Below are 21,820 nucleotides of genomic sequence, written 5' to 3' on the forward strand. Positions count from 1 at the left end.
ACCTTTTATTTATCTTAAAGAATTATGTTGTATTCATTTGTTGTTGAGTTCCTCCTAGTTCAGGCTTCATTTTTAGATGTTTATTTCTAATTTTTCCTTGAATTGTCCTGTCTCATTTCTGAGCTTCCTAATTTGATTTATGTTGCTTTTCTGTCTTACATGACTTCTTTAATGTCTTTGAATGTACTTAAAATAGTACATTAGGGTTTCAATCTATTTTCAGTCATATCTTTTTTGGCATGCTTTCGTTGTCTGCAGATATTCCCCTTATTCTCTTTCTTAGGTTAATGTTGTGTTGGATTTGGCCTTGATATTTTCCTGCTGCTAGATTTTTGTGGGTGTGAATTTGGTTTTTATGTGATTTTAAAAAGACATTTAGTTCCGATAGCTTTTCTAACTTCACATGGTTTCCTCACTATATTGTACTAATATAATGTTAAAAAATACTCTGGCTTGCTTTCCAAGATTTCCTGACTCTGATATGCTTTCCTCTGGATCTTTCTCTTCCTTCTTCATCTGTATTGTCTTCATCCTGCTCAATTTTGATTCTACTCCCTAAAGTTTCTCCTCTTCATGAGATCCTATCTTGGAAGGGAGCCCCACCAGATCAGTCTAGAAATTTTGCAGCAGCTAGACTGCTCCGTTCCTTTTAGACCTTCCAGAGGTGGATCCCTTGTACTCACCCCTTATTAAGTTTCAGCTGCTGATCTCAAATTGCCCTACCCATGCTTTCCAGTGAATACCTTTGGGCTATTTTGGGTTCTCTGTTCCCAGGTCTGTCAGATGTCCATTGCCTCTCTTATTTCTCCTACATAGACACAAGTAACACGGTTCTTGTGACTGTGGGTGGTCTTTCCCCAACTGGTAATATTTTGAGGCTCATAAGAATACCTCATCATCGAATTTTCTTATAAATGGATTTCATTTTGTTGCCCATGAGTTTTGTGTCTTCTACCTAGTTGCTCTGTTTTTATGTGGAGATTCAGGAATATCTAAAACCTATGCTACTACTGCCACTATCACCTTCCCAAAATTATTTGTCTCTTTTTAAGTCTAAATAATTTATCTGAACACTTTTGAATTCTCTACACAATCAAGTGTACAACATACACGCACGTAAGTTGTGTTCTCTACTCATACAATCAAGAGTCGTATGTGTAAATAATGTGTTTTCCTCCTTTCCAATCTTTAATCAGTAATATCTGATAGTCCTTTTTTGCTCCAGTTTTTATTTTGTGGTCCACACTCTCTTCAAGTGTGTACAAGGAGTGTCATCAGCAGTAATGACTTGTTACTTGCAGAACCAAATTTCTCTTGGCTTAGATAAAGAAGGGCACTGTCCGTTGAGGTAGCCTCTACTGCATATTGCCAACTTATGGCATCCCTGTGGCAAAGAATGCAGAACATAGGAAGAATCCATGTGCACGGTGCTCTGCTAGGGAGCCCTAGCTTAGGAAGAGATGGCGTTGATGCTCACCCACAGGGCATGAGCAGAGGAGAAACAAAGAGGACACCCCCACACATTTCCAGGGTTTCTTAAATTCCACTTTTACCCATTTATGTACATGAATTGAGGCACTCCAAGGAGCATGACTTTATTTAAGGTAGTGCCATAGGTATCTCTTTTAAAATTTAAAGGTCTATTCTCAATGCAGCAGCAGATTTCCTGTTAGATGTAAGTCAAGGTGTGCCATTCACAGCTCCCAGTCCTGCAGTGGCTCCCCATAACAGAGTAAAAGCTAAAGTCATTACACTGTCCTATGCGACCTTACATGATCTGGGCCCCATTACCTTGCTGACTTTATCGACTCTTATTCTCTATCTAATCTACTCTGCTCTAGTCACACTGGCCTCCTTGCTTTCCCTTGAACGCTACAGATGTTCCCATCCCTGGTCCTTTGCATTATTTGTTCCTTCTGCCTGGAATGGTTTTTACCCAATAACTTGTTTCTTATGCCTTTCAAGTCTATTCTCAAATGTTATATCCTCAGTGAGGCCTTCCTTGGTCAAACTATATTGAATAGCAACTACCACTCTGACAGTCTCCACTCACTGTCCCTGTTTTACTTTTCTTCTCTGATCACTAACATCCCAAATATTTTACAATTTATTTTATGTCCTGCCTATTCTCTCTTCAAGAAAGCAAAGACCACGAGGGAAGAGATTTTGCCTACTTTGTTCTTTCATGCAACCCCAGCACCTAGAACAGTATCTGAAACATTGCTGGCCAGTTTAATAAACATTTATTGAAACAATAGGTACATTTGTAAGAATGTGACTATGAGAAGGCCTTCTGAAAGTACGGAACTATGTGGCTAATAGTGCATCAAAAGCAAATAGCTTTTCATGGCATACTAAGATTGAAAGTAAAGTTGGGAATGAAGGGCCACAACCAGGAAGGCTGGGAATCTGGAGCTCTGGACATCATGCTTTGGGCTCCCAGAGGAAGTAACCACCAAGAAACAGAGAGAAGAATAATGGAAAGCAACTGCTTACCTAGGGCACAATTTTTACATAGAACTGACACCATCTTAAACAGTTAAAGAATGAAAACAATGATCTTCTAAGAACTGACCTTTATCATCATAGTCTACATTCTAGGCCAGTTAATTTGTTCATTCGGGAAACAGTGTGCAGTCCAGGCACAGTGGAAACAAAAAAGATGAATAAACTCAAGGAGCTTATTGTCTGGTAAGGGAGACAGAGCCCTGTTTCTCTCAACCTAGTAAGTGCCATCAGCTGTGATGGGGTAATGACAGCCATGACTATTTGTAACAGTAGGTGCACAAAGGAGGGTGTGACCACTTCATCTAGGGCTGATATTGATATAGGCCTGACTGCAGGATGGACAGACAGCATCAGAAGACTGTGCAGAAACTATTCCTATACATTAACCTTTAACCTACCTCATTAACTTTTGCTGACCCACTCATATTCCATCTGGCAGCCAGTACCCAAGAAAGACCTCATTCCTGTTCATAGTTCTAGATCTTTTCACCTAATTTCTGCTTTGTACTTTTTTTCCTGCACCATTCCTACATACCAATGTCTTTTTTTTTTTTTCCTTTCTGAGACAGGGTCTCACTCTGCCACTTAGGTTGGAGTGCAGTGGCATGATCTCGGCTCACTGCAACCTCCGCCTCCCAGGTTCAAGTGATTCTCCTGCCTCAGCCTCCCAAGTTACTGGGATTATACGCATGTGCCACCACCACCAGCTAATTTTTATATGTTTGGTAGAGACAGGGTTTTGCCATGTTGACCAGGTTGGTCTTGAACTCCTGGCCTCAAGTGATCTGCCCGCCTTGGCCTCCCAAAGTGCTAGGATTACAGGTGTGAGCCATCGCACTTGGCCACCAATGGCTTTTGACCTCATGATACACCTCCTATTTTTGGCTCTATGCCCAGTCCTCTGGAATTGGTGATCAATACAATATTTTCCTTCTATGAATCTTAGCTTCCTTTTTGGATAAGGCCTTGCAGGATCTGCTCCTGGTCACTCTGCCTCATTCAGTCCTTGGCCCTGCAACACTAGACCCAGATTATGCTGAATGACTGGTAATTATTCTAGGCCTGACTAGCTTCCCTTCTTCCTTCTTGGCCAATAGCCATCAAACCAGGGATTATAAAGAAGATCCCAGAAATTCTAATAGTGCATGACAGTGTGCAAACTTTCTTTTAACAAAAAAAAATCAGTACTGCTTTCCTTTATTCCCAATCACCTTCCCTTCAGCTCCAATTACTCAAACCACAAAGAGAACAGAATCGATATGAAAGCAGCACAGCTCCTATCCCTGCAGCAAGGCATTATTTTTCAAACGCTATTAAAAAAAAACTCAGAATGTACTTTTTGGATTCGTCATGTTTTTGCACCCAGGTGATGCATTTGAAGCTCCCAGGAACCCTTAAATCATATTTTATACAGTATGCTGAGCACAGTAGGTGTTTAGTTCACTAAATATTTACTGTTGATATTGATAAAGAAACCTCACTTGGATGCTAATGTAAGGCTTTCAGGAATGCAAGAATAAAGAAAAGATGAGTGTAACTCTTCTCCAAAGCATGGAGATCTTGAGGCCTTTTACAATAATGGAAAACAATGTGAAACCTGGGGAGTCAGAGAGATTCTGAGAAGGGTATAACAATAATACTGAGAACCATGACTCATGTAGTATGTTGGAATTTCTGAAGGCAAAGAAGATAATTCAGCAGGATACATGAAAGTATGTAACTCTGCCCGGTGCAGCCCAAAGGGTCTGCCTGAGGACGCTTACTGGGAAGGAAGTTGTGGTGGAGTGAGGAGACTACGGGGACATATTTCAGCCATTCACCAGAGTCTATGTCTCTGACTGCCACGCTAGCTCAGGATGCAGGCAGAAGTGGCAGGTGCCTCCATGCACAGTCCCTAGTGTTGGAGGCAAACCTACCAGGGGCTCTGAGCAGCTCTGTGCATTCTTGCTAGGTATACCAAGAAGCAAGGCTCTGACCTCTCTTTATCCAGGTCATTTCTCAGGGTTGTGTTTGCAGTGAGCAACCTTGAGGGATCAGGTAACATCTTCCCCTAGACAAAGAACAGGCTTGTTACAACTCACTATAAAAGCAGTGGATTTACCAGGCTCAGGATTCCTCTCATTAAATGGTAGCCCACTATGTGTGTACAAACATCCATAAACTTCCATTATGGGACTTTCATTGCCTTCATGGTACGTGGGGCATGGAAACCAGTAAAAGCCCAATATTAAGTTCTGATTACTGCTTTCACCATGAGTAATCAAGTGTTTTTTCTCTGACCCATGAGTCTCACGTCTTTAGCTAACATCCATCAAACATTACCAGGCTAACTTGTTAACTTGCATGTAAGGTAAAAGCTCATACCCCATACAATTCTTGTTACTCTACCTTCTTGATTTCACAGGAGTAAAATCCCAGATACTGCTATGGAAATGCCACCTTTAATCCTGAGAAGTGGCAATATATAAATAACAGCTACCATCAACAATCATTATCACAAGTGATAGTGAAATAAGGTCTCAGAATAAAAGATAGTCCTTTAACTGAACAAGCTTAGCTTTATGCAGAACTTACAACACCACCCTTATTTTGTGCATTTCAGAGGAGGCACCAGATGTGCTTCCCTTTGGGCTTGAAATATCTCCTTTGTTCTAAGAGTTAAGTTACTATGGGCCTTATTAAGGCCCATAATGAGGAATCTAGGAAAAAGAAAACATTCTCCCATATCAATCATTAGTATTGGCTGAGCATGGTGGCTCATGCCTGTAATACCAGCACTTTGGGAGGCTGAGGTGGGCGGATCACTTGAGGTCAGGAGTTTGAGACCAGCCTGCCCAACATGGTGAAAACCCGTCTCTAATAAAAATATTTTTTAAAATAATAATAAAATCATTAGTATCAGGCAAAGTCATCAGATAGGTTTTAGGACACCTAGCCCTCTGAAAATGAACACTAGGTATGGTGTGTTTTGTTTTCCATGAGAACCTGCTCAGAAAAATAAGAATGTATAATAGTTTTACTAGCTTTATTGAGGTATAACTGGCATACAATTTAAAGTGCATGACATACATATTTAAAGTACATGATTTGATAAGTTTTGATACATGTATGCACCTGTGAAATACTATAATCAAGGTATAAACATATCGATCACTACAAAAAACTTCCACATGTCCCTTTGTAATCCTCCTTTCCTGACTCTTTGCTAACTCTACTCATCCACAGGCAACCACTGATCTGCTTCTGTCACTATGGATTAGTTAACAATAGGTTAGTCTAGTTTTTTTAGAACTTTGTGGAATTGGATTTTCATAGCATGTAGTCATTTTGCCTGGCTTTTTCACTCAGTGCAATTATTCTGAGATTCATCTTTGCTCTTCCAAGTATCAGTAATTCATGTTTTAAATTGCTGAGTAGGATTCTATTGTATGGATATATTACAATTTGTTTAGCCATTCACTTGCTAATGGATACTTGTGCTATTTCCAGTTTTTGGCTATTACAAAGAAAGCTGCTATAAACACTGGTGTACAAGTCTTAGTATGGACATGCAGTTTCATTTCATTTCCCTTTGGTGAAAACCTAAGAGTGGCACAGCTAGATCACATCATAGGTGTATGCTGAACTTTTAAAGAAACTGCCATGGCTGGGTGCAGTGGCTCATGCCTGCAATGCTAGCACTTTGAGAGGCCAAGGCAGGCGGATTGCTTGAACCCAGGAGTTTGAGACCAACCTGAGCAACATAATGAAACTCTATTTCTATAAAAAAACATTAGCCAGGAATGGAATAAAGAAAGAAAGAAACTCCCAGACTGTCTTCCAAAGTGAAGTGGACCAAATTATGTTCTCATCAGCAGTGTGTGCCAACATGTGATTTACTCAGTTTTTTAAATTTTAGCCATTCTAATAAGTGTTTGCGGTATTTTAATGCAGTTTTAATTTGCATTTCATTAATGACTAATGGTATTGGATATCTTCTCATATGCTTATCTGTCATCCACATATCTTCTTTGGTGAAGGATCTGTTGAAATCTTTTACCCATTTTAAAATATTGAATTGTTTGTTTTCTTATTACAGTAGTCCCCCTTATCTGAGGGGGATACGTTCCAAGACCCCCAGTGGATGCTTGAAACCATGGATAGTACTGAGCCCTATATATACTGTTTTGTCCTATACATACATACCTATAACAAAGTTTAATTTATAAATTAGGCACAGTAAGGAATTGGCAACCATAACCAATAATAAAACAATTATGTATTAGTCTGTTCTCACACTGCAATAAAGGTACTACCTGAGACTGAATAATTTATAAAGAAAAACAGGTTTAATTGACTCACAGTTCTGCATGGCTGGGGAAGCCTCAGGAAACTTACAATCATGGCGGAAGGCAAAGGGGAAGCAAGACACATATTCACAAGGTGGCAGGAGAGAGAGAGTGTGCAGGGGAAAGGGCCAGACACTTATCAAAGAACCAGATCTTGTGAGAACTCCCTCACTATCACGAGAACAGTATGAGGGAAACTGTCCCCATCATCCAATCACCTCCCACGAGGTCCCTCCCTTGACATGTGAGGATTACAATTCGAGATGAGATTTGGGTGGGGACACAGAACCAAACCATATCAAATTATAACAATATGTCAGCATCTTGAACTTTGAACTTTGGGGCCACAGCAAAATAAGGGTTATTTGGACACAAAGCACTTCAATACCATGACAGACAATCCAATAACCAAGATGACTGTTAAGAGACTAACAGGCAGGTAGTGTATATGGTGTGGATATGCTGGACAAAAGGAGGATTCGTGTCCAGGATGGGCCAGAGTGGAACAGCATGAGATTTCACCATGCTCCTCAGAAAGGTGTGCAATTTAAAACCTATTAATTGGTTAATTCTGGAATATTCCGTTTAATATTTTCAGGCCACGGATGACCACAGGTAGCTGAAACCATGGAAAGCAAAACCACAGATAAGGAAGCACTACTGTACTGCGTTTCTAGAGTTTTTGTTTTTTTTCTTTTGAGACAGAGTTTCACTGTTGTCGCCCAGGTTGGAGTGCAATGGTGAATTTTTGGCTCACTGCAACCTCCGCCTCCTGGGTTCAAGTGATTCTCCTGCCTCAGCCTCCTGAGTAGGTAGGATTACAGGCGCCTGCCACCACACGCAGCTCATTTTTTTTTTTTTAATTTTTAGTAGAGACGGGGTTTCACCATGTTGGCTAGGCTGGTCTCGAACTCCTGACCCCAGGTGATCCACCCACCTCAACCTCCCAAAGTGCTGAGATTATAGGCGTGAGCCACCACACCCAGCCAGAAATATGATTTCAAATATTTTATTCTAGTCTGTGGCTTTTTTCTCATTCTCTTAAGATTCTCTTTGAAAGAGAAGATGTTCTTAATGATTACAAAGTCTAATTCATCAGTGCTTTCTTTTATGGACCATGCTTTTGGTATTATACCTAAGAAATATTTGCTTATTCCAAGGTCACAAAATTTTTCTTATATGTTTTCTTTTACAAATTTTACAGTTTTAGGTTTTATAATTAGGTCTGTGATCCATTTTGAGTTAATATGGTGTAACATGTAGATAGATCAAAGTTGATTTTTGCATATGGATATCCAGTTGTTCCAGCACTATTTGCTGAAAAGACTGTCCCTTCTCCACTGAATTGCCTTTGTACCTTTATTGAAAATCAGTTGACCATATACATGTGGATTTCTGGAGTCTATTCTGTTCTGTTGATGAATATGTCTATCTTTGCCCAATATCAAACTATCTGCATTACTGTTAGTTTTGTAATATGTCTTGAAATCAGGTGGTCCTAGTCTTCCAACTTCATTCTTTTAAAAGTTGTTTTGGCTATTCTAGGTCCTTCATATTTTCATATGAATTTTAGAATCAGTTTGTCAATCTATACAAAAAAAGGAAATGTGACTGTTATTGGATCGAGGCTATAAATCAACTAGGGAAGAACTGACATTTAAACAATATTGGGTCTTCCAACCCAGTGACACAATGTATCTCCATTTATTTATATTTTGTTTAATTCTCTTAGGAATGTTTTAAAGTTTTCAGTGTACAGGCATTTCACATTGTTTGTTAGGTTATCCCTAAATATTTCATCTATTTCATGTACTTTTTCAATTGTTTGTTGTTAGTATACGGAAATACAGTTGAGTATTGTACATTGATCTTGTATCCTGCAACCTTGCTAAACTCATGTATTAGTTCTAGTAGTTTTGTTTTGTTTAGAGATAGGGTCTGGCTCTGTCACCCAGTTTGGAGTGCAGTGGCGCAATCTCCGCTCAATGCAGCCTCAAACTCCTGGGCCCAAGCAATCCTCCCACCTCAACCTTCTAAGTATCTGGGACTAAAGGTAGGCACCACCATGCCCAGCTAATTTTTTAATTTTTTTGTAGAGACAAGGTCTCACTCTGTGCCCAGGCTGGTCTTGAACTCCTGATCTCAAGTGATCCTTCTATCTCAGCCTCCCAAAGTGGTGGGATTACACTTTGGGTGGATGAGCCACCATGTCTGCCCTGTTTCTTCTTTTTAAATGTTTCACTGGATTTTCTACATAGATGATCAGGTCATCTGAGGGTAAAAATATTTTCATTCTTACCTTTTTAAAAAAGTAGATGACTTTTATTTATTTTTCTTACCTTATTGCACTGGCTAAAACCTCCAATGTTGAATAGAAGTCGTGAGAGTGGACATCTTGTCTTCTTTCTGATCCTAATAGGAAAGCATTTGGTCTTTTACCATTAAAAATGATGTTAGGTATAGTTTTTTATAGATGCACATTATCAAGCTGAGGAAGTTCTCTTCTTTTGGAACATGTTTTTAATTTTTTTTAACTTTTATTTTAAGGTTTTTTTATTTTTAACTTTTAAGTTCTGGGGTACCTGTGCAGGTTTGTTACGTAGGTAAACATGTGCCATGGTGGTTTGCTGCACAGATCAACCCATCACCTAGGTATTAAGCCCAGCATCTATTAGCTATTCTTCCTTATGCTCTCCCTCCCCCAACCTTCCCCGACAGGCCCCAGTGTGTGTTGTTCCCCTGCTATGTGTCTATGTGTTCTCATAGTTCAGCTCCCACTTAAAAGTGAGAACATGCAGTGTTTGGTTTTCTGTTCCTGCATTAGTTTGCTAAGGATAATGGCTTCCAGCTCCATCCAGGTCCCTGCAAAGGACATGATCTTATTCCTTTTTATGGTTGTATACTATTCCATGGTATATATGTACCACATTTTCTTTATCCAGTCTATCATTGATGGGCATTTGGGTTGATTCCATGTCTTTGTTGTTGTGAAAAGTGCTGCAGTGAACTTATGCATGCATGTATCTTTATAATATAATGATTTATATTCCTTTGGGTATATACCCTGTAATGAGATTGCTGGGTCAAATGGTATTTCTGATTTTAGATCTTTGAGGAATTGCCACACTGCCTTCTTTTTTTTTTTTTTTTTTTTTTTTTTTGAGACGGAGTCTCGCTCTGCCGCCCAGGCTGGAGTGCAGTGGCCGGATCTCTGCTCACTGCAAGCTCCGCCTCCCGGGTTCACGCCATTCTCCTGCCTCAGCCTTCCGAGTAGCTGGGACTACAGGCGCCCGCCACCGCGCCCGGCTAGTTTTTTGTATTTTTTAGTAGAGACGGGGTTTCACCATGTTAGCCAGGATGGTCTCGATCTCCTGACCTCGTGATCCGCCCGTCTCGGCCTCCCAAAGTGCTGGGATTACAGGCTTGAGCCACCGCGCCCGGCCCACACTGCCTTCTATAATAGTTGAACTAAGTTACATTCCCATCAACAGTGTAAAAGCATTCCTTTTTCTCCACAACCTCACCAGCATCTGTTGTTTCTTGACTTTTTAATAATCACCATTCTGACTGGCAAGAGATGGTATCTCATCGTGGGCCTTTTTTTTTTTTAAGACATTGTCTCACTCTGTCACCCAGGTTGGAGTGTAGATCTCGGCTCACTGTAACCTCTGCCTCCTGGGTTCATGCGATACCTCGGTCCAAGCAATTCTTGTGCCTCAGCCTCCTGAGTAGCTGGAATTACAGGTAGGCACCACCACACTTGGCTAACTTTTATATGTTTAGTAGAGACAAGGTTTGCCATGTTGGCCAGGCTAGCCTCGAACTCCTTTCCTCAAGTGATCCACCCACCTCTCATTGGGGTTTTGATTTGCATTTCTCTTATGATCTGTGATGTTGAGCTTTTTTTCATGTTTGTTGGCTGCATGTATGTCTTCTTTTGAGAAGTGACTGTTCATGCATGTCCTTTGCCCACTTTTTAATGGGGTTTTTTTCTTGTAAATTTGTTGAAGTTCCTTGTAGATTCTGGATATTATACCTTTGTCAGATGGATAGATTGCAAAAATTTTTTCCCATTCCGCAGGTTGTCTGTTCACTCTGATGACAGTTTCTTTTGCTGTGCAGAAGCTGTTTAATTAGATCCCATTTGTCACTGTTTGGTTTTGTCACAATTGCTTTTGGCATTTTTGTCATGAAATCTTTGCCCGTGCCTATGTCCTGAACGGTATTGTCTAGATTTTCGTCTAGGGATTTTAGTTTTGGGTTTTACATTTAAGTCTTTAATCCATCTTGAGTCAATTTTTGTATATGGTATAAGGAAGGGGGTCCAGTTTCAATTTTCTGCATATGGCTAGCCAGTTTTCACAGCAACATTTATTAAATAGGGAGTCCTTTCCCCATTGCTCGTTTTTGTCAGGTTTGATGAAAATCAGATGTTTGTAGGTGTGTGGTCTTATTTCTGAGTTCTTTATTCTGTGCCATTGGTCTATGCATCTGTTTTTGTACCAATACCATTATGTTTTGGTTACTGTAGCCTTGTACTATAGTTTGATGTCAGGTAGCATGATGCCTCCAGCTTTATTATTTTTGCTTAGGATTGCCTTGGTTATTGGGGCTCTTTTTTGGTTCCACATGAATTTTAAAATAGTTTTTTTTCTAATTCTGTGAAGAATGTCAATGGTAGTTTAATGTGAATAGCATTCAATCTATAAATTACTTTGGGCAATATGGCCATTTTTACAATATTGATTCTACCTATCCATAAGCATGAAATGTTTTTCTATTTGCTTGTGTCCTCTCTGATTTCCTTAAGCAGTGGTTTGTCGTTCTCCTTGAAGAGGCTCTGTACTTCCCTTGTTAGCTGTATTCCTAGGTATTTTATTCTTTTTGTAGCAACTGTGAATAGGAATTCATTCATTATTTGGCTCTCTGCTTGCCTGTTGTTGGTTTATAGGAATGCTAGCAATTTTTGCGTGCTGATTTTGTATCCTGAGGCTTTGATGAAGTTGCTTATCAGCTTAAGAAGCTTTTGGGCTAAGACAATGAGGTTTTCTAGACATAGGATCATGTCATCTGCTAACAAAGACGGTTTCACTTCTTTTCTTCCTATTTAAATATGCTTTATTTCTTTCTCTTGCCTGATTGCCCTGGCCAGAACTTCTAATACTAGGTTGAATAAGAGTGGTGAGAGAAGGCACCCTTGTCTTGTGCCAGTTTTCAGGGGGAATGCTTCCAGCTTTTGCCCATTTAGTATGATACTGGCTGTGGGTTTGCCATAGATGGTTCTTGTTATTTTGAGGTATATTCCTCAATACTTAGTTTATTGAGAGTTTATTGAAGAGATGTTGAACTTTATCAAAGGCCTTTTCTGTGTCTATTGAGAAAATCATGTGGTTTATGTGATGAGTTACATTTACTGATTTGCATATGTTAAACCAACCTTGAATCTCAGGGATGAAGCCAACTTGATCGTGGTGGATAAGTTTTTTGATGTGCTGCTGGATTTGGTTTGCCAGTTTTTACTGAGGATTTTTGTATTGATGTTCATCAGGGATATTTGTCTGAAGTTTTCTTTTTTTTAATTGTGTCTCTGCCAGGTTTTGGTATCAGGACGATGCTGGTCTCATAGAATGAGTTAGGGAGGAGTCTCTCCTTTCCAATTGTTTGAAATAGTTTCAGAAGAAATGGTACCAGCTCCTCTTTGTACCTCTGGTAGAATTCAGCTGTAAATTCATCTGTTCCTGGGCTTTCTTTTGGTTGCTAGGCTATTTGTTACTGCCTGAATTTCAGAACTCATTATTGGTCTATTCAGGGATTCAATTACTTCCTGGTTCAGTCTTGGAAAAGTGTTTGTGCCCAGGAATTTACCCATTCCTTCTAGATTTTCTAGTTCATGTGCATAGAGGTGTTTATAGCATTCTCTGATGGTTGTTTGCATTTCTGTGAGGTCAGTGGTGATATTCCCCCTATCATTTCTCATTGTGTCTATTTGATTTTTCTCTCTTTTCTTATTAGTTTAGGTAGCAGTCTATTTTATTTTATTTTTCAAAAAAACAGGTCCTGGATTTGTTGGTTTTTGAAATTTTTTTGTGTCTCTATCTCCTTCAGTTCCAGTCTGATCTTGGTTATTTCTTGTCTTCTGCTAGCTTTGGGATTTGTTTGCTCTTGGTTGTCTAGTTTGCTTAGTTGTGATGTTAGATTGTTGACTTAAGATCTTTCTAGCTTTTTGATGTGGGCATTTAGTGCTACAAATTTATCTCAACACAGCTTTAGCTGTGTCCCGGAGATTCTGGTACATTATCTCTTTGTTGTCATTAGTTTCAAGGAACTTCCTGATTTCTGCCTTAATTTCATTATTTACCTAGGAGTCATTCAGAAGCAGGTTGTTCATTCCCATGTAGTTGTATGGTTTTGAATGAATTTCTTAATCTTGAGTTCTAATTTGATTGTGCTGTGGTTGGAGAGACTGTTTGTTATGATTTCAGTTCTTTTGCATTTGCTGAGGAGTATTTTACTTCTGATTATATGATCAGTTTTAGACTGCCATGTGGCTATGAGAAGAATGTATATTGTGTTGTTTTGGGTGGAGAGTTCTGTAGATATCTATCAGGTCCATTTGATCCAGAGTTTAGTTCAGGTCCTGCATATCTTTGTTAATTTTCTGTCTCAATGATCTAATATTGTCAGTGGAGTGTTACAGTCTTTCACTATTATTGAGTGGGAGTCTAAGTCTCTTTGTAGGTCTCTAAGAACTTGCTTTATGAGTCTGGTTGTTCCTACATTAGGTGCATATGTATTTAGGATAGTTAGCTCTTCTCGTTGAATTGAGCCCTTTACCATTATGGAACGCCCTTTTCTTTTTTATCTTTGTTGGTTTAAAGTCTGTTTTGTCAGAAACTAGGACTGCAACCCTTGCCTTTTTTTCCATTTGCTTGGTAAATTTTCCTCCATTCCTTTATTTTGAACCTATGTGTGTCTCTGCACCTGAGATGGGTCTCTGGAAGACAGTATCTGGGTATTTGCTGATGCTGATGGGTCTTTGCTCTTTAGCGAGCTTGCCATTCTGTGTCTTTTAATTGGGGCATTTAGCCCATTTACATTGAAGGTTAGTATTGTTATGTGTGAATGTGATCCTGTCATCATGATGCTAGCTGTTTATTTTGCCAAGTTGTTTATGTGGTTCCTTCATAGTGTCACTGGTCTGTGTACTTCAGTGTGTTTTTGTAGTGGCTGGTAAGTTTTTCCTTTCCATTTTTAGTGCTTCCTTCAGGAGCACTTGCAGGGCAGTCCTGGTTGTAACAAATTCCCTCAGCATTTGCTTGTCTGAAAAGGATCTTATTTCTCCTTCACTTATGAAGCTTAATTTGGCCTGATATGAAATTCTGGGTTGGAAATTCTTTTCTTTTAAGAATTTTGAATATTGGCCTCCAGTCTCTTTGGCTTGTAGGATTTCTGCTGAGAGATCCACTGTTAGTCTGATGGGCTTCCCTTTGTACATGACCTGGCCTCTCTCTCTGGCTGCCCTTAACATTTTTTCTTTCATTTTGACCTTGGATAATCTGATGATTACGTGTTTTGGGGCTGATCTTCTTGTGGGGTATCTTACTGGGGTTCTCCACATTTCCTGAATTTGAATGTTGGCCTGTCTTGCTAGGTTGGCGAGGTTCTCCTGGATGACATCGTGAAGTATGTTTTCCAACTTGGTTCCATTCTGTCCGTCTCTTTCAGGTACCTTAATCAGTTGTAGGTTTGGCCTTTTTACACAATCCCATATTTGTTGGAGGTTTTGTTTCTTTGTTTGTTTTCGTTATTTTTTCCTCTATTCTTGCCTGCCTGTCTTATTTCAGAAAGACAGTCTTCAAGCTCTGAGATTCTTTCTGTTGCTTGGTCTACTCGGCTATAGACACTAGTGATTGGATTGTGAAGTTCTCACGTTGTGTTTCTCAACTCCATTAGGTGTTTTATGTTCCCCTCTGAACTGGCTATTCTGGTTATCAGCTTCTGTAATGTTTTATCATGATTCTTAGATTCTTTGCATTGGGTTAGAATATGCTCCTTTAGCTCAGCAAAGTTCGTTATTACCCTCATTCTGAAGGCTACTTCTGTCAATTCAGCCATCTCAGTCTCAGCCCAGTTCTGTGCCCTTGCTGGAGAGGTACTGCAATCATTTGGAGGAGAAGAGGTACTCTGGCTTTTTGAGTTTTCAGCATTTTTGCATTGATTCTTTCTCATCTTTGTGGGCTTATCTACCTTCAATCTTTGAGGTTGTTGACCTTTGAATGCGGTTTTTGTGGGGTCTTTTTTGTTTAGGTTGTTGTTGCTGCTTTCTATTTTTCTTTTAATAGTCAGGCCCCTCTTCTGCAGGGCTGTTGTGGTTTGCTGGGGGTCCACTCTAGACCCTAACCACCTGGGTCCCTCCAGCACCTGGAGGTATTAACAGTGAAGGGTGCAAAACAGCAAAAATGGCTGCCTGCTCCTTCCTCTGGGAGCTCTGTCCCAGGGGAACACCAACCTGATACTGACCTGAACACTCCTGTAAGAGGTGTCTGGGGATCCCTTTAGGAGGTCTCACCCAGTCAGGAGGAATGGGATCAGGGACCTGCTTAAAGAAGCAGTATGGCTGCCCTTTGGGGGATTGGGTGCACTGCACTGGGGGGATCCGCTTTTGTCCAGACTGTCCAGACTCTCCAGAGCCAGCAGGCAGGAAAGGCTAAGTTGGCTGAACCACAGAGACTGGCCACCCCTCCCTCCAGGGACTCTGTCCCAGAGAGATCAGAGTTCTGTCCATAAAATCCTGGCTGGAGTTGCTGAAATTCTCACAGGGAGGTCCTGCCCAGTGAGGAGGGATGGATCAGGGTCCCACTTAAAGAAGCAGTCTGGCCACGATCTGCCACAGCAGCTGTGCTGTGCAATGGGGAGGAAGTTCTCTTCTATGCTTAGTTTGTTGAGACTTTATCAGAAATTGATGTTGAAGTTTGTCAAAAAATTTTTCTGTATCTACTGAGATGATTATATAGTTTTCTTTTTTAGTTGGTAAATGTCATGAGTTATTGATAAATCTTTGGATATTAAACAAACCTTGCATTCCAGGGACAAACCTCACATTGTCACGATGATGCATTCTCTTTTTACCATTTAGTCATACTCAATTTGTTAAAATTTTGTTTAAAATTTTGAATCTATGTTATAAGACATATTAGCCTATAGCTTTCCCCTTCCTCTTCCTCCTCCTCCCCCTCTTCCTCCTCCTCCTCTTCTTCTTCTTCTTCCTCTTCCTCTTCCTCTTGTCTATTCAATTTTGATATCAGGGTAATGCTGTCCTCATAGAATGAGTTGGGAATTACTTCCTTATTTTCAGTTTTTTTTTTGAAGAGTTTGAGTTGAACTGGTAATATTTCTAAGGCACAGCTTAGTTCGGTGCCTGTGGTTCAGGTTTTCACATAAGAATACAATCAAGGTGTCACCTGTTTCAAAGTTCACTGACATGGCTGTTAGTAAGCCCCAGGTACTTGCTGGCAGCAGGCTGGAAACATCAGTTCCTTGCCAGTGTGGGCCTCTTTACAGGAAAGCTCATAACACAACAGCTGGCCTCCCACAGAGTGAGTTAGTGGGACAATGAGAGAGATCCAAGATGGAAGTCACAGTTTTTGTGACTTAATGCCAAAAGTGGCATCTCATTAATAAGCAACTCAGTAAGTTCATCCCATACTCAAGGAGAGAGGATTTCATAGGAGTGTGACTACAAGGAGTTGGGAATCATTGAAGAACATCTTAGAGGCTGCCTACCATAGTTGTTTACAACATTACCTTATCCCTCATATCTGTAGAATCTATAGTGATGTCACCTCTCCCATTCCTTATTTGGGTAATTGTATCTTACTTCTTTTTATTCTGATCACTTTGGCTAGAGGTTGATCAGTTTTACTTATCTTTATAGCTTTTGGCTTTACTGACTTTTTCCTATTGTTCTTCTGTTTTCTATTTTATTTTCTAACCTGATCTTTATTATTTCCTTTCTTCTACTTACTTTGGGTCTCATTTGCTCTTTTTTTCTGTTTGTAGGGTGGAAGCTAAGGTCATGGATTTGAGACATTTCTTCTTTTCTAATATGGAGTTTAGTGCTCTAAATTTCCCCCTAATACTGCTTTAGTGGCATCCAACAAATCTTAGGTTGTATTTTTCATTTTAATTCTGGTCAACATTTTCTAGCTTTCCTTTTGATTTCTTTTTTGACCATGGATTATTTAAAGTGTTCTATGTCGTGTCTACATATTTCAGGATTTTCCAGAGATCTTTCCGCTGTTGATTTCCATTTTAATTTGATTGTCAGAAAACATACTTTTTATGACTTGAATCCTTTAATTTTTTTTTTTTTTTTTTTTTTTTTTTTTTTTTTTTTTGAGACAGAGTCTTGCTGTGTCACCCAGGCTGGAGTGCAGTGGCATGATCTTGGCTCACTGCAATCTCTGCCTCCCGGGTTCTCCTGCCTCAGTCTCCCAAGTAGCTGGGACTACAGGTGCACGCCACCACACCCATCTAATTTTTGTATTTTTAGTAGAGATGGGTTTTCACATGTTGGCTAGGCTGGTCTCAAACTCCTGACCTCTGGTGATCTATCTGCCTCAGCATCCCAAAGTGCTGGGATTACAGGCATGAGCCACTGCACCCAGCTTGAATCCTTTTAAATTTAATGAGACTTTTTCTATGGCCCAGAATATGATGTATCTTAGTAAATGTTCCATGTATACTTCAAAAGAATATGTATTCTGCTGTTGTTGGGTGAAAGGTAATATAAATGTCAATTGGGTCAAGTTGGTTTATAGTGTTCAGTTTTCTTTATCCTTACTGGTTTTTGAATTTTTTTTTTTTAATCAAAAATTCAATATCTGCAACTGGATTTAAACATTTTTGTATTATTTTTATTGTGTTAAAATATCTTTCTTCCTCTTCTTTCTTCATGTACACACACATGAATACTCACACACACAGTCACAAATTTAGAGACCACAGAATTATAACGAAATCTGATTGTGATGCTGCATCTTTTAATAAATGCATTGTTCAATAAAACACTTTTGAAACTGGGTTATTTTATCTTTCCTTGTCTGACTTTGTAAGCCACTTAATTGTAAAATGTGTTTCTATTCAGAGTACCTCTTAATATTGTATTCTTTATGCCAAGTCATGCTCCCATTGCAAACAAAACAGGCAGCAAAATCTTTAACAGAGTGAAAGAAATATAAGGGTTTCTAGTATAATGCTGTTTACAGGTGTTCCTGTTTTAACAGGATATATAAATGCTTGATAAACCTTGTATTCTGCAAAATTATATGTAAAAATAATAGTTTGTGGGGAAAATAGGATGGGGTCATAACACTCAAAACAGTTAACTTTGTAACAAGAGTATTAATAAAATATTAAATCTTCCAACTAAAACACTACCACCGAGTAAATGTCCACTATCATTTGTACTCAGGATCAAAGTCAACTTCTACAGTCTTAAATCTCAAGACACAGGTCCTCAGGGGCATTCATCTCCAATAGATAACATTGTCAAAAAATTAAAAATCTGCTCTGGATCTGTGCTTTCTTTAACAATCAACTGAAGTTTTTAAACATAAGGCAAATGTCTTCTCCGCTTCTTCATCTACTCCTACAGCCTCATGTTGTAGGGAAGACACAAGTTCTTAAGCCATTATGCCAGCCACTACTTGCCCTAAGGGAAGGAACTGCCAAGCTTAAAGCTTCCTTTACTAGCTGTGAGAAAGCTTGCCCATGAATGTTTAAACTATTGATTTGCTGGGGGAAAAGTAACATATGAATCAATGACATAATTTTCTTATTACCAACTGGGTAATACCAATTAAGTATTACTTTGCATTATAGAAACATGTTATAGCTGAAAAGACTACTCCGTAGTTCTCTAACCTTGAAATGCATGATTTTCCCAGTCATTTTGTTGGCAGTAGCCACCGCTGAGATTTAAATCTCTTTCCTTCCAGGATCACTGGGTGCATATTTACTGAGCACCTATTATGTCCCAGAGTCTGTTCTAAATGCTGGAGACACAGTGGTGGGCACAACAGGACAGGCAAAGTCCCTGTGTTCACAGACTTCCATTCTGGTAGGGGATACAGACAATCAAGAGGTAAATCGATAAATATGGTAATAGCAGACTATGCTTGCTATAAGGAACATAAAACAGGCTGATAGGATATGGAATGAGATGAGCGGGCGATCATGGGTAGAGATGCTATTTTAGATAGGATGATCAGGGAAAGTGTCTCTGAAGAGGTGACATTGGAGCCAAGACCTACAAGATGAGAAGGAATTAGTCATGGGAAGATCTGAGGAGGACTTCCAGGCAGAGGGAACAGTTCAGGAACAGTAAGTACAAAAGCCTTGAGATGGGAGTCAGTGTAGTGTGCTTGAGGAACAGAATGAAAAGTGGATGAGGCAGTCTCTGGGGTATACTCTAGTTGGAGTGCCACATATCACCACCATGCTGAGGGTGACCCAACGACCAAGTCACTGCTGCTTAACAATTCCATATCCTCCATGCCTAACATGGCAAAACAGCGTCCCAAAATGCAACTGACCGATTCTCATCTGAGTGTCAAATCCACATGCAATGGAACACAACATGATTGGTCACCACACAGGGTAAGGCTGGAGCGGGGCCGGACGAGTTTGGCTGGTTTGAGGAAGCTGTTAATTTCTGATTGTGGGCTCCATCTAGAAGTCAGCTGTGGACTAAGGAGAAGTTTGGGGCAGGGCTTCTCATGAGGTACCCTGGGACAGCTGTGGTAGAATGAGGGTACAGTGTTGGGGTGGGAGAGATGGGATGGGCCCTGAGGAAGGATGAAATTGCATCCAAGCCAAGGTGCTACAAGTTCCTTTAGAAAAACATCACCATTTTGCTTCTTTTGCGAATCCTGGGAGCCATACTTACCTCGATGAGTCTGTGACTTTCCAGTCAGGCAGAATTATCTAGCAAATAGCCAGGTAGTAGTGCTTCACTGCTTTTGCAGAAACCCTAACTCACCCAGACTGGTTCTGCTGTGTTGTCCTCAAGTTGTGTGCTGCTTTGGAATCCTCTACACGGTCTTCATTTTAAATATAAATACCTCATCTTCTCAGAAGGATTGTACCTCCATTATAGAGAGAGACTCTTCATTCTCTTCTTTGGATACCCTTGCAGTAGTTAGCACAATACTGACCTACATCTTTCCCTTTCTCAACAGGTAGACTATTTCAGAGGGAACTTCTCATGTGGCTTAATCCTGTGGTGGGAGACCAGCTAGCGGCTTGTGCTGCCAAAATAATACTAACATTCTGGGTTTCATGATTCAGCTACGTGTGAGGAGAAACTGGGCTGCTTACCTGTTCTTCCTGCAGCGAATTGTAAAGGCAAGAAAGAAAAGTATCAGCAGAAGTCCACAGCTGAGAAAAGTCCAAACAATACCCAAGAGGACAGGAGATAATGAAGAGATGGTCTTACTGCTGTGGTGGGAAGACGTCTGAGGACAGAATAAGGAGAAGCTGTTAGGAATGAAGGATTTTCTATAGGTCAAAAACAAACTGCCCCATTGTCACCAATGCTGGGAAATATGTATCCTGTATGAGCAGTTCCTCCTCCCCCTCCTCCCCTTCCTCATCCTCCTTTCCTTCTACCTCCTCCTCCCCAACACCACCACCAACACATATATCTGAGCAGCCCTGGTACCCCGTGGCTGCTCACTTACAATTGTTGTCTTGCAGAGATCATGAAGGGGTCTCCGATCCAGCTCCTGGCCAGGAAAGCCGTCACACAATTCAGAGCAGTTTATTTCAGGCTCCATGTCACCACATGCCCCTGTTGGTGTGTGCTTATTCACAGTCTTGGTTACCCACTGGTAGGGATGCAGATCTTTGACTAAAACACAAGAGCAACTCAAATCTTTTCTTCAGAGGTCCCATTTTGGAGCTGGCTGCAGGCTCAGAATCCACAGTGAACAACACAGTCAGGTAGAAGCAAAGGGTTATTTCACTAGGCTCCTTCATCAGACAGCCTTCAACTGGTTACCCTCCAAAATCAGACATCCTTCGCGGGCTGCCAGTGCATGCCATGTGAGTCAAGAGTGGACATCTTAGTAACCATCAGGCTACACAAAGTGATGATTCTGGTTAACCACCAGATGGCAGTCACTGCTTGAGTACCCTCAGTCTGGTTCCTGAAGAAAGGAAAGCAATTAAACCTGTTAAACAAAGGCACGCGCGTGTGCACACAAACACATAAATGGTTTATTACAGAGGTTTTAAAATATCATCTATTTTAATTACATAGTTATATTTTATTATACACTTTATTATACATATTATAAAGGTATCAAATATACTTAAATAAACATATTTTAAGCCATTATAATAAATAATATTTTTAAAACAAAGATAAAACATATCTAACATTTTCTGCAGTTTCTTTTCAGATCCTTTTTATGGCCCAGTACTGTAAAGACCTTAGCTTAGACTTGTGAGCCACATCTTTCTTTTTTCCATACTGGAACACCCAGTGCCCTCCCAGGATCTTTCTATGCAGCTCATGGCTTAAGTTCTGTCTGATCCTGGATGGTGCTGGGCTCAGGTGCCCCATGCTGTCTCCTCACATGATCTGTCGGTCACTCTAGCTCTTGTTCTCTCAGTGAGGAACATTCTATGTCCAGTCAGTTGGGGTCACAGAAAGGTACCCAAGCTGCCTGCAAGAGCCTTTGTTTGTATTTAAACTGTGAGACTAACAGGAGTGAGACAGACTACTCAGACAATAGGGAAAGAAACTGGGGAGCTCTAGGAACTCCTGCAGAGTGAGTGGCTGGCCAGAGGATGGTGTTATTTCTCTCAGAAGATCCTTGCAATATGAATAATGTGATCTAAAGAGAAGCTCAGCCTTGTGGAACGAAGATAGAAAGGCAAAAAGGCTCAAATTAGCACCAGTAGAAAAGATAGCCATA

General features: G+C 40.2%; 1 protein-coding gene across 1 annotated transcript in view; it reads right to left on the reverse strand.

Annotated features, from left to right (window-relative positions):
- GPR156 (G protein-coupled receptor 156) overlaps positions 1-21,820 on the reverse strand; it is a 129,821-nt gene that overhangs the window by 67,892 nt on the left and 40,109 nt on the right. The window contains exons 2-3 of the mRNA XM_025375799.1: positions 20,579-21,046; positions 20,217-20,353 (exon numbers count right to left, since the gene is read on the reverse strand). Coding sequence (XP_025231584.1) covers positions 20,217-20,353; positions 20,579-20,674 — 233 coding nt within the window. The 5' untranslated portion in view covers positions 20,675-21,046. The remainder of the gene's footprint in view (positions 1-20,216; positions 20,354-20,578; positions 21,047-21,820) is intronic.

Source organism: Theropithecus gelada, chromosome 2, assembly GCF_003255815.1.
Source record: "Theropithecus gelada isolate Dixy chromosome 2, Tgel_1.0, whole genome shotgun sequence".
Lineage (NCBI taxonomy): Eukaryota > Metazoa > Chordata > Mammalia > Primates > Cercopithecidae > Theropithecus > Theropithecus gelada.